The following is a 22,668-nucleotide window of genomic DNA, read 5'->3' as shown; positions in this document are numbered from 1 at the left end:
GTGTGTGTGTGTGTGCACGAACACACGCAAGCATGTGTGTGTGTGTGAAAGCATCTGTGTTCATCTATTTGCCTGTCTATTTGCCTTTCGGTGAGCCTGCCTAAGTCTGTGTAAATGCAGAAACATGCATAAATTAGAAATCAAAAGAAGAAAAAGAGTAATGAAGTACACAGGCAATGTGAGAGTACTATCTGATATTACGTTTCCCTGTATAACATGAAAATAACCTTTCCTCTGACGTCAAGCAAACAATGCCGTTTATAATTCAGTGACGAATAGCACGTTTTTTCATTGTCATGCTGCCAATTTTCTAAGACAATCTTCAAACTACCACAAACAACAAAACCAAAGCAAACAAGACAGATCATGATAGCTGAATATCACGCTCAATATCCAACTCTTTTATGCAGTACTTAGTTGAGTTGTTTGTTTCTGAGTCAGCTACGAAAGAGATACAAAAACCAACCTTTCTTAGTTTCACTACATAACAAATTTCAGCTGCAATTTTCTAATAACTGAGTAGCAGTCTCCTGTTTCACCAACAATAAAAGGTATTTGCCGTCGAATATGACCATTGGCATTTGTTGCAACAGAGATAAGCTGTTACCCAAAACCGTAGCTATGTTAACAAAGTTTCAAAAAGTTACCTCCTCACTCCACAAAAACAGAACAAAAAAACCTGCATCCTTTGGCTCTGTTAATGCAAATTATTTTATACTGATATGCCTCCATCCCACCCCCACTACCCCCCCCCCCCCCCCCTCCTACATCTCAACCCCTGTAACCATCCTTCAAAAATAGCAGTTCCACACAGACCCTCACATATAAGGTATGACTGATTTACCAGTGGTGGAAAACATCTGGATACGAACATTTTTCAGTTTTAAACAGAAAAGAAAGATTTCAAAAGAAACAAAAAATTCCAAAATTGAATGATTCATATTCCCAAAGAGAAAAAATAAACTTCATTCCAACAAGTAAAAATATAAAAAAGAAGTCCAGATAATTATGTAGGATCAGCATCTCAATGAGAAAACGGTGCAACAGAAAGAAAGACTGGAGCAAACAACCAAATTCACCCCACAAAACAAACATCACTGCAACGTACACCTCAACCTCCAAGAATAACAAGAATTAAACCATATACAAAGGGAGGGGTGCATGCTACTTGGTAATGCAGCCTGTTGAAAAAGTCTAGACAGAGGTAAATGCAGCGCTACTCTCGCAGTCTAAGCTGAGCATCACAGAACTCCACAAAGAGATGGCCAACTTACGACACATTTGTTGTTCAGCTGTGCCCAGAGTGAACAACAGAGAGAAGAAAGATTAAACCTCTATGCAGCGGCACTACATTATATGTACAGAAATAGCAACACTTGCACATCAAAAATAAAAAAAGGCTTTTCATTCAAAGCCAAAAGCTAGGTCCAACCCCCACCCACCCCTTTTAAAAACATTTTTTTTACAGTTTATTTATAAAAAGTTTGCTGCACATTCAAACTTGCTTTGCTGAGAAAACAAAAGCTTTTACGCACTAAAATAAAATAAAATACAGAAGTACTACTACAGTAAATGCATATGCCCACTCTAGGCAATTACTGTTCTATGAATATCCCAAACAGAAGCTTTTCATTTATAAACAAAGTGCCAATAAACACAAATGTAAAAATACTGATACTTTTTAGCACACACGAAACAGAAAAAAAGTTAAAAAAAGATTCAAAACATTTCTTCAGAACACCTCTAAAACAACGTAAGCAAGTTCTAAGTAAACTGCGGAAAACTGTCAGAAAAACATGACCAATCAGAATCCTAATAAAACACCTAGCCAATACAGCACACAAAAGATGCATCAGGGTAACAATGCCTTCACCAATATTAAACAGGCAGGTACCCTCTGAAATTCACATCTGCCATAATTGAATTCGTTCAACAGAGCCTCGGTCAAAAGCACCCCCACACTTCAAAGTTACCAGAATAAAACATGCACAAATATTAACCTGTTAGTGTCATGGATTCAATCTCTTAATGATTCTTTTCTGAAACTACTTTTTTTGTTCATTTATTTTTATTCTGAGTGCTCCTATTATCTGTTTTATTCTTTTTTCTCTGTTTTGTCTCGTCTTTTAATGTGACAGAAGAAGACCTCAGGGTCACAAATAAAGTGCCGTATTTCCCAGCTTCATAATCACTTTGTATTAACAAGAGTACAGAACTGTTTTGGTCTTTTTCTTTCATTGAGGTCAACTAAGGATTATTCTAAACCTGCAAGAGAACAAACCCTCTTCGCTTTGGAGACCAAAAGTCACCTTCAGTACAAAGCACTGTCCTAGTTCACATATTCTTCTTCAGATAAAGCAGATATAAAAAACACACAACATTATTCCAATGAATTAGACGCAACAGAACTACTTACATCCTTCCTCTGTGTCCATTTCTTAAGGTGTTGTGCTAAAGCCACTGTCCCCTCGATGATGTAATCTGGAGGTCTCGTGCCATCTTCTGTACAAGCTGTGAGGAAGAAATGAAAATAAATTTGTGCACAACAAAATAGGATTTGTTTTTGTTGTCGTTGGTGGCGTTTTTTTTTATGTCACTTCATACTTGGCTATTTGGGACCAATTCTTCCTCTTCTTCTTCAGTGTTCCAGAATTTTTCTGGTTACATGTGAGCTTGTTTTGCCCATTTGGGTTCCCCACACTGTACTCTGAGAGCATAGTCAGCTTCACTCCGCTTTCGGTGAGTAGGCATGCTGGGTATTTTCGTGTTTCCATAACCCACCAAACTCCGACATGGATTACAGGATCTTTTCCGTGCGCACTTGGTCTTGTGCTTGCGTGTACACACGAAGGGGGTTAAGTCACTAGCAGGTCTGCACATAAGTTGACCTGGGAGATCGGAAAAATCTTCACTCTTAACCTACCAGGCGGCAGCGACAGGGATTCGAACTCACGACCTTCCGATTAGGAGGCCGACGTCTTACCACCACGCCACTGCGCCCGTCAGGGACCAATTCAAGTGTGTTTCCTTTCTCAGTTTACATGGTGGTCTCCGTGTTTGAAACTAGATGTATTTATATTTAGGTCTATCACAGTAAAGTGAAGAAGGTTCTAAAAAAACATATCTTTTTATCCTTGCTACATTTACTTCAAATCTAAAACGCTACTTGACACTGACAGTGTGAGCATAAAGATCCTGTTTTTTACACACAGAACTAAACCATCGTTTTATCAACAGCAAAAGGCGAATTTTAAAAAAACAAAAAACAAAACAATAACTAACAAAAGCAGAACGAAAGTTAGAAAGAGAACAAAGGGATGGGACAAGAAATGCAAACACAAAAACAAAAACAATCAATGGTAAGTCTTCCCTAAAATTCCCATAGATGAACACTAAATCTACAATGATATTAACCTCAAGAAAAGTCTTCTACAACAGAACGCTATTGCTAAAAACACTGTCTGAAACCCCAATGTCACATTTTCTGTTGTGTGCTCCATTCCTTCACGCTACAGAATACAGAATATTTTACTGCCCTGAGTACCAAGGAGCAAAGCCTAGAGAATCAATTTTGACAGTTTCAACTACATGCACCAGGACTAAAAGGGCTTACTTTACGTTCCCGAAGTGCACACACTAAGTTTGTACCTTTCAGAATGTCCAGTATGTGTTTGGCTGCATACCAGTTGACAGTCTCGTAGGATGGAAAGAGGTACTTCTCAGGTGTCTTCACTCGCCGTTCTATCTCATATGCCCTGTTAAACACACAGTGTTGGCAGTGTTAAAGTCAACAGTGTAAGAGGGTGGACAAAACATCATGCTACAGATCATGAGTATCAGACCAGACTACAGAGGAACCACCCTTTTACGATCTCCATAAGTCTGAGAAAATCAGGTCTTAAATTGGGAGTTATTTTACAAAGGTTATGAGCAGAAAGTCTGAGAAATGAGGTCTTAAATTGGGAGTTATTTCACAGAGGTTATGAGCAGAAAGTCTGAGAAATGAGGTCTTAAAAGGGGGTTCCACTGTACCCCTTTCACTGCAAGTGTTCTTTTCTGAAGCTGGGAGTACAGCCACCAATATGTAACAGGTACACTGTAATCTTCCCATTTAGGTGACAGAGTCACCTCCTTTGTAACAAGAGGGTTAAAGCTGAAGAGTACCAATAAAACTAAGAAGTTGGCTTTTAAAACAAAGAGGGAACACATTGCAGCTTCGATCCATCTTTGACTACCCTGGATACTGTCCCCTGATGTGCGTGTGTCTTTCAACTGTCCTTCCCAAGTCTCCAACTGTGTCTTGCTTTCGACAGAAGTGACAGGTTCAAGGTTTGCAGTCACACTGTGACAACCGCTCGGGCATTGTACAGGGCACGCAGTGGGAGACTTGGTTAGGACAGGTGGGACATGTTCATGCATATCAGGGGACAGTATCCAGGGTTTTAGAGATGCATTGGAGCTGTGTTGTGCCCCCTCTTTCTTTCAAACGCAAATTATAGTTTTATCGGTACTCATCAGCTTTAAACCACTCAACAACATCTGCAACCTTTCATACAATTGACACAGACTGAAATGGAAAGTCAAGGGAAAACTGAACTGCTGTTGTCTCCTACCAGCTGCCTGATGACAGGTTTTACTGATGTAACCGTGTGCCGAAACACTACGATCACCTCGGGAAGCGAAGTCCAATCAAACAGGATTGAAAATGTTAGGGCTAATTTCTTAGCCCTTTAAAAACTGTTATGCAAACCCGAAGGTTTCCATGAACATACAGACAACCGGAAACCACCAGACCCTATCACAAACAGAATTCTACAATACACCGGTGTTGACTTTTAAAGGCCAACAACTCGGGTGCAGAGTCTGCTGTGAAAGGAGCGGTAGCCTCCCCTGTCACACTATGCTAACAATTCATGTTCTCAAACTTGACCTGATGTGATGGTTAATCAACAAGAAGAGCAAACGCTCGATCGAGTCACTTTCGCAGTTCTGAATATTATATGAGGCATCAGATGGACAGGAAGAAATTGCTATTCACAACACAATGAGTCACGTTCACATAAAATTTGAGCCCGGTCACTTTTATAGTTTCCGAGAAAAGCCCAACGTTAAGTTGTGTGTTGCCGAACAGAAAAGGCTAGTTATCTCCCTTGTTTTTCTGATAACGTTCGTAAAAGGCTACAGATGTAAATACTTTGATGTAAAGAATAATCCTACAAAGTTTCAATCACATCCGATGAACTTTGTCAAAGATATAAAATGTCTAATTTTTCCTTTGACGCTGACCTGTGACCTTGAAAAAGGTCAAAGGTCAACGAAACCATCGTTAAAGTGTAGAGGTCATTGGAGGTCACGACTAAACAAAATATGAGCCCGATCGCTTTGATAGTTTCCGAGAAAAGTCCAACGTTAAGGTGGTGTCTACGGACGGCCGGCCGGACAGACTAACACTGACCGATTACATAGAGTCACTTTTTCTCAAGTGACTCAATAAAACACAGAGCACAGGTGTCATAAATATCTATCACACAGAAGTGTCTCTATAAAGAAAGTTTACTTTCTCATTTGCAAGGCTAGTCTGTGACATGCTATAAACTATCCTTGACTGCTCTTTGATCAATCTGATCCCAGAAAATGTAAATTCCATCTGACTTTATTCAGCTTCTATTCACTTCATTTAGTGATTGCTGTTTGAATAAAGAACCACAGAAACCAAATACGATTCGCGTACTGGGCGCAGTAACTCACTCTAGCTGGAGAGGGATGTTGTAGTTGTGTAGAAAGTTTCCTCCAAAGACTAGAGAGTCAATAGGGGTAAGCACTGCATGAATCCAGCCAGACGGAATGAAGAGTGTCTGTCCTTTCTTTACAACAGCTCGCCAGCACCGGTCCACCTGCAATTAGACAAAACTTTTCTTCAGACATCAAGAGACCAAGGAGTATTCTCCTGTTTCAAGCAGCATGAAACTGCAATTTAAAGAGATAACGCCATGCACAATGAAACTACCGATTATGAATTTGTAATAGTGACACTTTTACTATAATGGAAAATCAAGACAAATGCCGCCAAGGCTGTTACAGAGTTACGTAAAATAATCATCGAATATGTCATTCACAGTCACACCCATTTCCAAATTCCCAAGTGCCAGTTCCCTTTTTCCAATGTTTTGCATATACAAAACAATTAACTCTTTTCTCATACATTCTAACCAAAAAATATTCAACCAGAGCTGCACATTACGCAGAATCAACGCTTAGCCCGGACAGAACGGAGAAAATAAACCAGAACAATAAACACCCAGTTCCAAGAATTGTGAGGCAAATCAAGAAGTGAAATCTACAGGTATGTGAGTTTCTTTACCTGGTCTCCAAAGAAGGTTTCGCTCTGTGTGGAAGACGACAGCCAGTTCTCAAACAGGCCTAGGTTGGTTTCTGTCGGACGGATTATGAAGAACACCTTTTCACCCTACAACACACGCAGTACATTTCTTTACACATATTTAAGACATTTTACCATCCATGTCAAATGTTATCGTATTCAGGTTGGTAATATTAACACACAGAATACATTCGTATTTAAAGCATTCTGGGATCTCAGTCACATTTAGAATTTGATCCTCCCCAAAATGATTTTATTAACCATACTTAAGGATCCAAGAAATGTTCTACTATTTCATGAAACATTTTTCATTTACCAGTGTAATAATAACTGATGACATTACCACAGACAGGGTTCGTACAATTTTTTTGTTCTAAAATTCAAGGACTTTTTAAGGACTTTCAAGACCTTCTGATGAAAAAATCAAGCACCCTCTTACCTTCAAAGCTCGCAATGAAACACTCGCTGGTTATTAAAATCCTCTTTCCGCACGCCGATTTAAATCATTTTATGTACAAAAACTAATGATTTGATTTTTGTCAATGACGACAAATTGGTAGCAGACGATGGTTTTGAAGCAGACAGACTCAAAAGGAACTGTAGGTTACTGTTAAACTTTTTCATTGAGGTTATCAAATAATTAATCATTGCAATAGTTTATTGTGGGTGGTTGTTGTGTTATCAGTTTGCAGCATCAGAGTTTTCAAGGACTTTCAAGGATCTTGCCCATTTTTTAAGCACTTTCAAGGCCTTGAAACTGGCCCCTCCAAATTCAAGCACTTTCAAGGATTTCAAGCACCTGTACGAACCCTGCACAGAGGCAACACAAATTTGAAATCTTGAAGCTCTTAGTGTATACATTTTAAGATCATCTGAGAACCAAATACAAAGAATGAAAAAAGAGCAACCAGTGCAACAGAATTCCACTCCAAGACCAGCTAGTCTTCACACATAGTCTTGAAAAGCATGCACTTACCCTCACAACATGGTACCAGACGGACGTGCCGCCAAAGTCGACGTGGAAGTCTGTAAAACTGTCCTTGACCCCCATCAGACAGTACTTCTGCACCTCGGGTCGGTCGGGCACCATCTCGTCCGGCATATCCTCCGGCCACAGGTTGGACACCCAGCTGACCTGCTTGACCACCCTGGGGGGATCAACCAGCTCTGATAACCTGAAATAAAAAAGTAACTATGTTTTGTCTTGTAAGCCAAGTTTGCTTAGTGCTTTCGTTGTTGTTGTTTTATCTCAGTTATTTGTATGCTCGTTTAATTGTGCTGGTTTGAATGAATGAATTTGTAAAGCGCATGGAGCCAATTGATGGGACTTGCGCTATAGAAGTTATTTATGATTATTATTATTATTAAATAACAGTACAGAGAGTCCCCCAAATTTAAAACGTCCTCCTTTTCAAGACCAAATTTGGGGGGAAATTTTTTTGTTTATTAGCCCTGTAAATGTACCCCCATTTTAAGACTCCCTCTCTTTTAAGACCTGATTTTCTCAGATTTTGAGGTCTTAAAAGGGGGGTTCCACTGTACTGGTCTAATATTAAAAAAACCTTGGTCAAGACTACCAATTCTGTAACCTGTAACTACAACAAGAAACTGCCATGAAAATTGAAATGACAAAAATTGGAATATGCATCCTTGGTATGAAATGCAATCTTGAGTGGTCTATTGGCAAAGCTAAGAGTGTAACAGCAAACTATGAGTAGCATACAAGGATCTTAACAATGTTCACACAGCCATCTACATGTCTGTAAAATACACAAACTATACTCATGTCACATGCCGAGCACCTGTGAGAGGAAACAGCAGAGGAGCACAACACACTGGGTAAAACATTTATTTTCCAACAGGATTAAACACAGCTGTGACCAAAACAGACTTTTTTCTTTCTTTAACATGATTCTTTTCAGCCTGCTGGGAGTTGGGCCAGTGGTAAACAAAAACGCCAATCAACTTACGCTGTCTTTGAGAATTCCAGACTAATGACGTTGAGAATCTTGTGACGCTCAGGGCTGTTGTAATACTCTGTCCAGTGACGCATCAGCATCTTGTGATCTTCCTGGCGTGCAACGTCTATGACATCAAGCTCCCTCATGGGACCTGTAATCACACAAGTTACATGTATGTAGGAGAGTTTCCAGTGGGAACATTTTCACACTGAGCATTCATTACAACTTATTTACAGATCCTAAAAATCCAATAAAGGGTATCCAAGGCAGATACTGTACTCCAAATTAATCTGGACCAATCTGTGTGTATTTACAGAATAGTAACAAGCTCAGTCAAGAAAAAGAAAAAAAAAAGGAAATCTTGCACTAACAATTCAATCTTCATTGATCGGGAAGTGGTGGTATGGGTCTGGGGGCGATGCTCAGCTCAGAATACTCGTGAATTTTGGTATACAGTAATACGACCTGCTGCCAGTGCCAAACACAGTGTTTTTTCTCTGGTTAATAACAATCACATTCAATTGAAAGTATTCACAGACACTGTAAAATGTTTAAGCTAAAACAAAAGACCTGTCAAAGCCTGATTTAATGATAAAATTATTAGGTACAGAAAGTAGATTGCTCAGGTTTAAGCTGGGACTTGGAAATGATTTCCACTAAATTGAAGAGATTCCTTGAAAAGTCTTTTGCGCATGCTTTACACAGACAGGTAACTTACCACTCAGGTAAAATAATGTTACACCATTTTTTTTTTTTTGGGGGGGGGGGGGGGAAACATTGACAGTCTTTTTTTTGTGTGGATTTTTCCATTTCTTAAAAGTCTGTACACATTTACACACACATACACATCAAAACTTACCAACTCTCCTTTCAATCTCTTCTATACTGATGTCTGGCGGTGGGACACGCAGACCCAGGCCATCTTTCTTCTCCACCAAGATGGGAGCGTCAAAACCATTTTCGTTGAAATACTCAGGTGTCACCTCGGGACCGCTTAGCCGCTTTACAACTTCATCACCACTTCAGGAAAGAACACAGAAAATAAATTTGGTTGGAGAGAAGAGTCAAAATCTATAAGACAAGGCCAACTTCATCAAGGTTGTGACAGATTTAAAAAACCTAACAATGGAATAGTTTGGTCCGAATCATTTATAGCATTTTCCTTTTCACACAAGCAGACTGAAAAGGACACAAAAATACAAGTACACATACAACCAAACCATGTTCACATAAATGAATCAAATTATTAGCAAAAATAACAAAAAAGGTAAGTTACATAAGCACACTGCAACAAGTTAAACGCTTATCCTAACAGTAACAGAAAGTGCAAATGGAAATCTATACACCTTAGAGTAAAAACAAAATACAGAAAAACCCACATACAGCAAAATTGATTAAAAAAAAAGAGATGACCCACAAAGAGGGAAAACTGTAAGCTTACTTGGGGAATGTTCTACTCTTCAGTTCCTTCATGAAAACCGGTGTACCAGTCTGGACAGCCTGAAAATTCAAACAAAACAGAAACTCAAAATTATGAAAAAAGCAATCACATTCAGTGATTCATAGGTCAAAGACATTCAGTGAATTTGTGTAACTTGCCAATAACGTATGGGTACACACAATGTATCCTTTCAGTTTCACCAAACTCTTAGTCTTACTTCTCTTTAGAGTTGATTCTTTTGAACAATTGATCATTTCATGCCTGTCTGTACAGCTTTTTTTATACCCAGGGCCTGATTCAAGTACATGTACAGTAGAATCCACCTTTTAAGACCCCACAATGTAGGACTCTCTTAATTTTAAAAGACCCTGCATTGTCAGATTTTCTGTTAATAAACACTGTAAATTTACCCCCATTTTAAGACTCCCCCTTTTTTAGACCTGATTTTCTACAATTTTTTTGGTCTTAAAAGGGGGTTTCCATTGTAATGTACACATTACTTCTCTTCAAGCAGCTACTTACCTTGCCATCGTCTTGCTCAGAGTAGTCATGTCGGTGGAAATTGTAGCGTGTCTTCACTGAAAACAGAAGACAGTCATGTGAAGGTTCATAAGACTAAGAGGGGCGGGGACGTAGCTCAGTCGGTAGCGCGCTGGATTTGTATCCAGTTGGCCGCTGTCAGCATGAGTTCGTCCCCACGTTCAGCGAGAGATTTATTTCTCAGAGTCAACTTTGTGTGCAGACTCTCCTCGGTGTCCGAACACTCCCCGTGTGTACACGAAAGCACACTAGACCAAGTGCGCACGAAAAAGATCCTGTAATCCATGTCAGAGTTCGGTGGGTTATAGAAACACGAAAATACCCAGCATGCTTCCTCCGAAAACGGCGTATGGCTGCCTAAATGGCGGGGTAAAAAACGGTCATACACGTAAAATTCCACTCATGCAAAAAACACGAGTGTACGTGGGAGTTTCAGCCCACGAACGAAGAAGAAGAAGATAAGACTAAGAGAAATCTCAAAAGATTTTGTATACGAGGGTTCAGATAAAGTGAAGCAAAGATATATTCTATGAATTTTTCTATGATAGTTTTTAATACTGACAAAAGTTAATTGCTTATGCTCTAATGAATGTATGTAAACGCTTGTAAAAATGATCCCTCCCTCCAAGCCACCACCCCCTAAAATTACAATCAGCTGAATTCAAGTATTCTGTGCATCCCCATTATAAAGTGAAGTCTTGTTCGAATAAATGTAATGAGTTTTTAAATCTCGCATTGATGGTCATGCCTTACGGTATTGCTAACCAAAAGTGCTCTATATGTATTCTGTTGCCAGGTGACAGCTGCAAACATACACTCGATAACAACAACAACGCTTTGAAAGTTGAGCTTTGCTGTTAATCCCTTGATTATCATTTTGTGCACATAGGGTATTTTTCTTCTGTTTCCTGTGAAAGGACATTTTTTGTGGACTGATTTGTGTGTTTTTTCTCACAATTTTTTTTATTCAAAAAAGGTTACATGCATGTACTGGTAGGTTCACAGTATAGGAAAAGCAATTCAGAACATTATGACATTAACAAAAACACATTATGTATACAATGGCAGAAAATAAAGTGTTTTTATGTATACAAAAGCAGGAAAGTGTGTGCAGTTATTCTTGTATCAGATCTGTGTACGCAGCCCACTTATGAATGTATTTGTCATAACTCATTGTAATCTGATGTACATGTTTGTCTATTTTGTGTACATATGCAAGTTCTCTGAAGTAAATGTTGAGAGTTGGTTGGACTTTAGCAAGTCTACACTTATAGACAAAAAACTTGGCAATTAATAATATGTATGAAAACCCTTCATTCGACTTTTGTCTTATTGTCATTGCCAAACAGTACAAGAGTAGCGTTCAAAGCAAGTCGGGTACAATTTGCAAATTTCTCCCTTAGGCAATTGACAAATGCATTCCAAAAAGTCTGCACGCACTCGCATTACCAGAGATAATGAAATATTGTGTCTCTCTCTCGTTTACAAAACTTACACTCATTACTAACAGTCACACCCATGCTTTTCAAAATACTATTAGTAACAAGCACTCTGTAGTTAATTTTTTGTGGACTGATTTTAATGACAATTTTCAATGAAGTTATTTTGTTAATTACTTACAATTGTTTTCTGTTTAATGTGTTCGTGTTGTACTCGTAGCGTTACAAAATAACTTACATGGACTGAATCAGTGAATGCCTGCAATGTGTATTTGTGATTAGGTTTATTCACAAATGAACAAACTTGGCCCTTAAGAATATTAACATTGTGTTTGATTGAAGACCTGAAAACTAAAAGGTCAATGGGCTATAAATAATGCGGAATCAGTGAGTGTTTTTTTTGGGTGTTTTTTAATCAAAATTTGATTGACATCAGGTTGAAGATGTTAAATTCTTATACTTACACACGAGGGGTCCATGATACTTTTCACAATCTGGGCAATGGTAGTACTCAATATCTGCTGCCTGATGCTCCTGTACATTGACACAGCTGCAAAAAACCATTTTTTTGTTTATATCATTCTGATATATATATATATATATATAAATATACATTTTGTTTGTATTGACTGACATTTAACCTCTTCACATCCAGCAACTATGTGTTCACGAAGCGTTACCTGTATTTACCTGTTTTGACGACTTCCAGTGTGTCCTTGATTGATAAATGAATACAACACACACTGTTTTGTTGTTGCTCGTTTGTTGTTCATTGAAATGTTTGTTGCTAAAGGGTTAAAAGCTTTTTCACCTCACCTAATGTTTCTTGCTTAAATTACACAATTACTTTTTCTTCACATAAAACTAACGCAGGCAAATACCGTCAAATGATCTGTGCATGTTTTCTCTTGATAATATTTTAAGAAGTTCTTTTTCAGCAATTCTGGGGTAGATTGTAGCCTTTAAACCATTGCAAAATAGGGCTCATTTGGGAACTGGGGTAGACAATGCAACTTATTTTTCAATTCAAAAGATGCATATATATATAAATAATAACAAAGAGACAAAGTTATTATCCAGTCTAAAATACACATCAAAACAAGTCGCGTAAGGCGAAAATCGAAAATTTTTATCTAAATTTTGATTTGATTAATATACTTACCCGAATCACATGATTAGCATTGACCCACTTCGATGCATAGGTTATGATAAAAGCTACCCCGTCTAGGTATAAGGGGAGCAACCCCAACTAAAAAAGTGACTGCACCAGCATGACTGACACCCTGGGTTACGTCCCATGTAGCCTACTACGTCATCAATGGTGCTGGTCACGTGATACCCCTTCAATCGACTAATTGAACATCAAAAATCGTGCGGGGCAGGAGGGAGGGAATTACCCATGTGATTCGGGTAAGTATATTAATCAAATCAAAATTTAGATAAAAATTTTCGATTATAATTACATATTCTTACGCCGAATCACATGATTAGCAGATAACTCCAACCAGGCGGTGGGTAAGATCAAAGAAGTTCAAACCCACTCTTAAAATCTGGAGAGGCATTGTCCCGCTGCCACCAAAGCAGGAAGGGACCTAGATCCATCGTTACAGATAGATCCATACTGCCAGAAGGCAGCAATGTCTCCCTATTAAACTGATAAAGACAAAAGCCGAGCACCAGTAAGCTGTGTGCAGGACATCATCCAACCTCCCAGACCGTAAAACGGCCGAGGAGGAGGCCCAGGCCCTGGAAAAAGAGCTCGGGCTGAGCCTAGGGGAAAGATAGCCGAAAGCTACGCCAAGGCGGAGGGGAAGAGAATCCCTCGCCAAAAAACTGGCCCACTGCCAAACATCAGGGAAAGAGCCGGTGAGAAAGAAAACATCTAGCTCACTCTAAAACCCTTGCCAGGAACTGGCCCACTGCCAAAAGACAGAACGAGGACCGAGAACCAACCTAAATGACAGTCGCAATGCCGCTCAGGCAAAAAAGCGAAAGACAGCATCAGAGAGCCCGTAAGCTGTGCTCAGCACTTCTTGCCATCTCCTGAACCATAAAGGGGCTCAAGTCTTGAATAACCCGAGCCGAGTAGAGGGGCAGACAAGCTGCCCCCCCCCCCCCCCCTTACTATTGGAAGGAAAAGCCAAAAACCCTGGAAACGACAAGCGTAAGGTTGACCGATCATAAATGAAAAGCACCAACCTTCCCCAGGACCGTAAGACAATCATGCCAAAGAAAAAGCCTTGGCATGGAGAGAGGCCCGAAAGGCCGGAGAGATAACGGTCAGCTCCAGAGAGGAGTGACCTGTTTCCTAGAAAGAGAGAGAGACGTCTGAGTACAAAAAACCAGAGTCAAACTCAAAGAAAAAACTCAGAAGAGACGGTCACCAGAAGTCCACTACCAGACCATGCAGAAGCACAGAGGGAGGTAAACAGAGGAAGAAGCGGCCTACGAAAAGTGTAAGCCGCCAGCAGAGCGGAGAACGCGATGGCCAAAGCCTGATGTGACCGGTGACTCTAACCAAAATGACTAAAGTCAGAGTGATCACAAAGCAGTCTGCTTGTAGGTAAACGAAAGAAAATCAAAAACCCAAAACAGAAACGAGGCTGGAAAGGAAAAACAGAAAACTGTGAAGCTAACCAGCCTTAAGACTCCCTGAACGAGAGTTCACAAGAAGAAGGGCCCGAAGAAATTTCGCGGCCGACCGAGCCCAGAAAATTCCTGAGTCTGGCTGAAAAACCAAACACGTCTGATACCTCAGAACCGAGAATCAGACACGGAACACAACAGGCAAGAGTCCGTAATAGTTGCCAGCGGTAGAAGGGTGACCGTAACAGGCAACCCACCCCACCGGAAGTCGACCCGACCCGCCTCCTGGCAGGATGAGGGAAAAGAGGAAGACACAAAATCTAGAGACACGGAGACCGTAGTCGCCCATGCCAGGCAGGAGACTATTACACGGGCTAAGGCTGAGAGCCGTAACGCCCGTAGACCCGCCATCAAAGATGCTGGGCTGAAAGCCCGCACCAAGAAACCAGAAAATTAACTAGACCTCTACCGAAAGGGGAGGTTTAGCCAATAAAGCTGAGAAAAGTGATAGGCCACAAGAATGACCCCTCACCATGCATTGCTAAAACCAATGCAAACTCAGTAAAATCTGAATGTAACCTCCGAGGCCACCTCAAGTAAACCTTAAGTTTGGACGAAACACCAGAACAAGTCCGATCGCTAGAGAAAGACAGAGTCAAAATCGGCGAAAAGCCCACTAGGACCAAGTCCAAAAGAGTAGACAACAACCACCACCACCAACGGATGAAATGGCTGTTGCACCAGCCGAGGCTGAAAAACCCGGATGCCCTAAAGCAGGCTGTTGTTCCCAAAAAATACAGACTAAGACGTCTGTGCAAGGAAGAACCTCTCCGGATAAACCTGAGCTGAGGACTTAGCCTGAAAAAGCTGAGTCTGCTTAGGTAGAGCCCGTTTTGCTGCTTCAAAGCTTGGAGAGCAAAAGAAGAGACCTGAAGGTCCCTACACATCTATATCTCCTTGGAGGCCAGGAGGCCAGGGAGGCCTTGGAAGCCAGGAGACTTAAGAGGCCAGGAGGCCTTGGAGGCCCGGAGGCCATGGAGGCCAGGAGGCCTTGGAGACCAGGAGGCCAGGAGGCCTTGGAAGCCAGGAGACCTTAGAGGCCAGGAGACCTTAGAGGCCAGGAGGCCTTGGAGACCAGGAGGCCTCAGAGGCCAGGAGGCCTTGGAGACCAGGAGGCCCGGAGGCCTTGGAAGCAAGGAGACCTTAGAGGCCAGGAGGCCTAAGAGGCCAGGAGGCCTTGGAGGCCATGGAGGCCTTGGAGACCAGGAGGCCTCAGAGGCCAGGAGGCCTTGGAGGCCTTGGAGGCCGGGAGGCCCTAGAGGCCAGGAGGCCTTGGGGGCCAGGAGGCCTAAGAGACCAGGAGGCTTCAGAGACCAGGAGGACTTGAAGGCCAGGAGGCCTTAGAGGCCAGGAGGCCGAAGAGAGACCCATCCACCGAGGGTGAAGAACTAAGGGTGTCTCATTGATTCCTCACAAACTAGGAATGGGCGAGGAACAAGTCCCGTCTGTACATGACCGTATGGGCATTGTGCAGAGAGGAAGGACTTCTCCGTTCTAAATTCGCCCTAGCAAAAGTGGAGAAAGCATCCCCTGCGTCCTGCTCTAAACTGAGAGTAAAGGGCGCAAAGAACTCCGTAAAGGAGTGTCTCCGAGATGGAAGCAAGTTCCAAAAGCTGTCTGCCCACTTCCTCAGAGGGGAAGAGAGTCTGCTCAGAGAGCAGGGGACTCAAAACGTTCCCCAAAGAAGAAGTTCCGGCGTGACCGGCAAAGGTGCACGCAGAGGGGCAAAAGACGACAGCAAATTCCGGGACATCTTGGGCAAAGGCAACCTCCTCTGAGCCGCTAATGTCCCGAAGCTGGGAAGGCCGGAGCCTGAAGCCCCTTTCCTGCAGGTCAACGGCCAAACTTCACCCCTGACTAAGAGGAGGATGAGAGGCGTCGAAGACCAAAGGCACAGGAAGTGAGGAGAACGGCAGAACCCACTACCGAAGTGTGTGGTAGCTGCTAATCCGCCTGAGGCAGGGAGCCTGCAAGCCCAAAGGGCACTGCTGACGAAAAAACCAGACTCAAACCAGATGGGACCATAGCAGGTCCACTATCCAGTGAGCCCCCACTTCCGGCCGGAGCCAGAAGCGCAGAGGTCGCGTACGACCACCGCCGTAAGGCAAGGTTCGAACTGAACGTGCCAGTAGCCTGTGCACTAACCAGTGAACCGATACCTCCAGCCGGAACTGGAAGCACAGCCGTCGCGTAGGGCAAGGCTCGAAACCGGACGTGACAGCAGTCTGTACACTAACCAGTGAACCTACGCTTCCGGCCGTAACCAGAAGCGGCGCTGTCGCGGACAACTGCTGAAGTAGGTAAAGGCTCGAACCAGAAGTGACAGCAACCTGAGCACTAACCAGTGAACCTACACTTCCGGCCGGAACCGGAAGCCCAGCTGACGTTGACGACTGCTGACGTAGGGTAAGGCCCAAACCGGACGTGACAGCGGCCTGTGCACTGCCGGTGAACCTACACTCCCGGCCGGAACCGGAAGCGCAGCTGCCGCGGACGACTGCTGACGTAAGGCAAGGCTCAAACCGGACGTGAACGCAGTCCGAACACTAGCCAGTGAGCCTTTTACTTCCGGCCTGAGCCGGAAGCAGCTGTCGCGGACGACTGCTGACGTAAGATGTGGGACGCACCGGACGTGACAGCAGGCTGCGCACGAGCGGAAGAACCACTGCTTCCGGCCGGAGCCGGAAGCCCAGCTGTCGCGTACAACTGCTGGTGTAAGGCGGGGTTCGGTCCGGACGTGAACGCAAGTCGCTCACTAGCCGGTGAACCCCTACTTCCTGCCAGAGCAGGAAGCCCAGCTGTCGGAACCGACTGCTGGAGTACGGAGAGGTTCTGACCCGACGTGAACGCAAGTCGCTCACTAGCAGGAGAACATCCGATTCCGGAAACCGGAAGTGCAGCTGCCGTAAACGGCTGCTGCAGACACCAACCTTGAAGTGGCCGGATCCCCGGAGGGACATGCACTGTTGCGCTACCGCAAGCGGAAGGCAACCAATGCCGGCCAGGAAGAGGAGAAGAAGATCCCCAAGGGACCGTCCAGAAACATCGCGGTGGACAGCAGCCTGGTCCGGAGAAGACCCAGCGTCTGAAGGAGAGAACGTCGCCTAACCCCCAGGCGGGGGGCAGAGCTGGCGACGAAGTCCGCCGAGGCAAACCTCGCGAACGAGGGAATCTATTTCTGGAAATAAGCAAAAGATAAGTGCAGACCCCAGAGCCCGAGACTCTGGAGCCGAAACAGACGTAAAACGACAGCCTTGGAGGCCAAAACGGACGGCAGAGAGCCAGACGGCCAATCGTCCGTAACATAAAAAACGGCACAGAACAACGTAAAAACTTGCCTAAAATTGTGCCAACATGAACGACAAAGGCGTTCTTCAAAATAAGAGGCTGCTGAGGGATAGAGCTTAGCAGGGCCCAAGCCCTAACCCTCAGCCTTAGCTCCCTCTAATTCTCATTAACGGCCAAGTAAGCACCGAGAGAAAAATAATAAAACGACTGAAACTAGCAAAGTCCGAAAGGACGCCAGCCTTTCAGAAGCCAGCAAAGAGGGCAGCTAAAAACCAGTTTAGGAGCTACCAAAGGCAGCTAAACAACTAGCTATACGAAGAGTTAAGCGTCCGAGTACGGACGAAAAATCAACATAACAACAACATGCTAGCTAAAAATGGCGACCAAGGAGGAAGCCACAAGTCTGAAAATAATAAAGTCCGTACAGACACAAACATTTCAGAAGCAAGCGAGCAAAAAAGATAAGCACGTACGTAAAAGCTACCGACGGCAGCTACAAAGCAAGCTACGACAGCGTTAATAGCCCGAACACGGCTAAAACAACAGAAGCCAGCCAACGTGCTAATGCAAATGGCGACCGTGAGGAAGCCAAACAACCGCTGAAAACTTCAGAGTCCAAAGGACATGCGAAATTCACAGCAGAAACAATAAAACATACAAGAAAATATGAACGATCTCACCAGCTGCAAGCCAGCAAGAAGTAGACGGGGGCCGAGGCCGGTGGGTGCCGTAGACACAAAACCAGCCAGAGCAAAAGCGAACACAACCGTCACCCTTGAGTGATAGTAGTCGATTGAAGGGGTATCACGTGACCAGCACCATTGATGACGTAGTAGGCTACATGGGACGTAACCCAGGGTGTCAGTCATGCTGGTGCAGTCACTTTTTTAGTTGGGGTTGCTCCCCTTATACCTAGACGGGGTAGCTTTTATCATAACCTATGCATCGAAGTGGGTCAATGCTAATCATGTGATTCGGCGTAAGAATATGTAATTATAATACAACATTTAGTCAAGCTGTCGAACTCACAGAATGAAACTGAACGCAATGCAATTTTTCAGCAAGATCGTATACTAGTATCATTGTCAGTCCACCGCTCGTGGCAAAGGCAGTGAAATTGACAAGAGGAGCGGGGTAGTAGTTGCGCTGAGAAGGATAGCACGCTTTTCTGTACCTCTCTTCGTTTTAACTTTCTGAGCGTGTTTTTAATCCAAACATATCATATCTATATGTTTTTGGAATCAGGAACCGACAAGGAATAAGATGAAAGTGTTTTTAAATTGATTTCAAAAATTTAATTTTGATCATAGTTTTTATATTTTTAATTTTCAGAGCTTGTTTTTAATCCAAATATAACATATTTATATGTTTTTGGAATCAGGAAATGATGTAGAATAAGATGAACATAAATTTGGATCGTTTTATAAAAAAAATATTTTTTTACAATTTTCAGATTTTTAATGACCACAGTCATTAATTAATTTTTAAGCCACCAAGCTGAAATGCAATACCAAAGTCCGGCCTTCGTCGAAGATTGCTTGGCCAAAATTTCAATCAATTTGATGGAAAAATGAGGGTGTGACAGTGCCGCCTCAACTTTTACAAAAAGCCGGATATGACGTCATCAAAGGTATTTATCGAAAAAAAGAACAAAATGTCCGGGGATATCATTCCCAGGAACTCTCATGTCAAATTTCATAAAGATCGGTCCAGTAGTTTGGTCTGAATCGCTCTACACACACACACAGACACCACAACCCTCGTCTCGATTCCCCCTCTATGTTAAAACATTTAGTCAAAACTTGACTAAATGTAATGACATATTATCAGTGTTCAGATTTGTACTAATTTATACTGAAACTAGTGAAAGGCTACCTCAACAATTGTTGTCAGTGACTAGAGGTCAAAGTCTGTGAACAAAGGCTGGCAGGGGTAAACACAACAACAACACCAAAACAACCCAAATTATTCATCAGACGTAATGACTCCCACCCATGTATTCCAGACAAAGGTAAAATCATTTCTCCAACTGTCTTCTATTATCAAAGAGCAACGTGTGCACTTTTTTTTTTATAGAATAAAAAAATAACATCGATAAAACTTAAAATGATGAAAATCGCAAAGCAAATCATAAGGAGCGGATACATGGTCTGCCTTCTGGTCGGGTTTGTGATTTTCAGCTTGATTTTTTTTCTCTCTCTCTCTCTAGCCCTACATTTCCATTACTGTAGAAAAAGAAAGGCCACGGCAACCAGATAATAGACTGTGAGCACATCACTGCTACACAGTATGTGTCATTTTTCTTGCTTGCAACTTCAAGGCACGCGACAGGACCGCTCCGCTTCTCCGCGAAGCATACGCTAAGCGTTGAATGCTGCGTGAAAATATGTTCGTAGTGCCGTATTTCTATTTTTTTTTTAAAGGTGCATATATATATATATATGCATGTATAGATAAATGAATAAAGAACACAGTGTCGAGCGAACCATAAAGTGAATTTGAAGCATTTGAACGTATATCTTTGACTTTTTTCGGTGAGGCGACCAGCCCTTCTGTATTCTTACTTGTTTTGTCACGCTGCAATTTTTTTTGAGGGGTGGTGTCTAAGAAATGTCCGCACCGCTGTATTTGTGCACACAGTTTTAAAATGAGGACATGTTTTTGTACATAAATGAACAAAGAATAAGATGGTGAGTGAACCGCTTTAAAGTTTGCGATATCCTGAGTAGGGCTACACAAATAAAAAAGGGCAATTTTCATTTGGTTGTAGATCATCTGGTGAACAAAACTTTGTTTTGATTTGCATATCAAAGGAAAGAGCAAAACCTAATCTAATAGTTTGCAAGGTCTAATTGGCTTCCATTCGATGACATTTGTAGCCATAGGACATGTATAAAGCAACATACCCGATTTCCGTTCAAGTAAAATCTGGTATCAGCACAACGGCAGGTGTTTTTACACTTCCACAACACTTAAAGTTAAACCCAAACTACTGCATCAATCAACATAATATTTTTGGAGATCTCAGATGTCATTCACTCCTTTAGTTTCAGACAAAACAAATTTTGAACAAATAGAAAGTGTGCAACCCAACTTCCACAGAGCTCCAGCCGCCTGGGACCACATAAAGCGGTCAGATGAGCATAGGGTTTGGCATTTCTACTATCAACATTAGGCTATTTATATAGGTAATCTGCACACCTGCAATCGCATCAAAACCCTAGTTTTCCTTGAAATGTGGCATGTCTTCCAAAGGACTTACTGTGAAGAGCAAGCTGAACCTGCATGTAGCTACAGAGGAAGCAAGAATAGTTGCTTCATCAACTAACACTTTATTTAGATGCACGTCATTTTGCTTCTAATTCTATTTTCTGTTTTGAGTCTGAGTCTCTGACCAAGCCAGTTGACTGAGTTGTAATACTAATAGTACTGTAGTGCATTGAAACATTTATATTGCCCGACGTCGATTCTGATGTCATTGGTTACAATATTATGGCTTGTTTCAATCACAAAGAAAAAAACGACAGCAATGAGTGTGTAGACATGTTCAGAAAACTGGAAGTGGACGAAACACAACATTGTTTACTGTGAAGTGAAAGACAAACGGGGAACTGGGGAAGACTAAACGAAGCAAATGTTATGCAAAATCAAGAAACTGCCTCGTCAAAATACACATTCGACCATATCCTGTGATGCGGATCTTACCTCCCATGATACCAATCCTGACATTTGTCACATTCGATCATAAACTGTGTTTCATCATAAGGTTTTCTGCAAAGACAGTAGAGTGTCTCTGCATCAGACGCCATTTTGAGTACTCTTTAGGTACAAAGCATTATGGGTATTTCCGGTCTGACTAATTACTGCGCGACCACGCGCGGCTCCGCGCTACCTCAAACTAAAGTATTTACATGTAATATGTTTGTTGTTTTAGTATCTTCACAGTAATTTCTCACGTTGTACCAAGTTTTATATTGCAATCCGTAAAGAAATTAAGGTTTTTTGTTTTGATCTAAATAATTAATTATTTAAGTAAATAATTCATTATTTAGCTAAATAATGCATTATTTAATAAAAAATAATAAAAAAAGAAGCTTTTAATGTTTTAACATTGCTGAAATACAGCGCTTTTTGTCATGGTACCCCTCAAAATGGACGCAAAAACCTCTCGTTTTCTACTGCTCATGCGCTCCACACTTGCATCAGTAGAAATGACATAACACAAGAGATACGCAAGATAGCAAAACAAAACAACCTGTTCTTGATCAATAAGTAATTTTGCTTTCTCCTTATATGTAAAAATTGCCAAGTTACGCCTATTCTAAAATTTTGTCGATTTCTTAATTGGTACATGACGTTTTTGTCAGGTCGATTTTGGGGGTACCCTTACTTCGGCGGTGGTCACGTGATATCTATAACAGAAATCTTTGATCCGAAAAGTGTGTCAGATAGCCAATTACTGAAGGTCCTTTAATGGCATATAAAAATTGAATGAAATGACACGGGAATGAATGGCTTTGTTGGGGTATGAAAACAGGTGCAATAATTATTTTGCTCAGTTTAGTTGATTTTTTTTATTACTTTGCTTCATTTGGAACTAAAAGCCTATTGTGAATGCTGCATGGCAGCAGTGATGCATTACACCATGATGTACATGTACTGTACTTAAAATGTGTGGCTTGTTACCAGAAGATAGGATAACAAATTAAAAATTTGTCTTACTTCCATAATTACATTTTAACATTTGAATCGCACTCCAAATCACAGTATTCAAGATCCAGGGCTAAAGATTGAGCGCAACTGTAACATGCCAAAATGGAACCAAATACTATGTTTTACAATTTTCGCATGTAATCAAACACAAAGTAAACTGCCCTAGAGAGAAAAAAAATGTACACTCATCAAGACTGCTCGACTTTCATGTTGATTTTTGATGTTGTTAGCCGGACCTGATAAGGTAATTCCGCCTTGCTT

General features: G+C 41.8%; 1 protein-coding gene across 2 annotated transcripts in view; it reads right to left on the bottom strand.

Moving 5' to 3' along the window:
• Positions 1-21,503, bottom strand: part of LOC138964300 (lysine-specific demethylase 7B-like) — a 36,103-nt gene extending 14,600 nt beyond the window's left edge. Inside the window, exons 1-12 of one of the 2 annotated variants that reach the window (XM_070336213.1) lie at positions 21,400-21,503; positions 12,225-12,310; positions 10,304-10,359; positions 9,782-9,840; positions 9,200-9,360; positions 8,350-8,491; positions 7,356-7,554; positions 6,362-6,466; positions 5,749-5,894; positions 3,649-3,755; positions 2,417-2,511; positions 1,275-1,292 (exon numbers count right to left, since the gene is read on the bottom strand). In XM_070336213.1, coding sequence (XP_070192314.1) covers positions 1,275-1,292; positions 2,417-2,511; positions 3,649-3,755; positions 5,749-5,894; positions 6,362-6,466; positions 7,356-7,554; positions 8,350-8,491; positions 9,200-9,360; positions 9,782-9,840; positions 10,304-10,359; positions 12,225-12,310; positions 21,400-21,503 — 1,278 coding nt within the window. The remainder of the gene's footprint in view (positions 1-1,274; positions 1,293-2,416; positions 2,512-3,648; positions 3,756-5,748; positions 5,895-6,361; positions 6,467-7,355; positions 7,555-8,349; positions 8,492-9,199; positions 9,361-9,781; positions 9,841-10,303; positions 10,360-12,224; positions 12,311-21,399) is intronic. The other variant, XM_070336215.1, reaches the window with a different exon arrangement.
• Positions 21,504-22,668: the final 1,165 nt, after the last annotated feature.

The sequence above is a fragment of the Littorina saxatilis genome, linkage group LG4, assembly GCF_037325665.1.
Source record: "Littorina saxatilis isolate snail1 linkage group LG4, US_GU_Lsax_2.0, whole genome shotgun sequence".
Taxonomy (NCBI): domain Eukaryota; kingdom Metazoa; phylum Mollusca; class Gastropoda; order Littorinimorpha; family Littorinidae; genus Littorina; species Littorina saxatilis.
The sequence above is the reverse complement of the archived record's forward strand: the minus strand, read 5'-3'. Positions and strand labels throughout refer to the sequence as shown.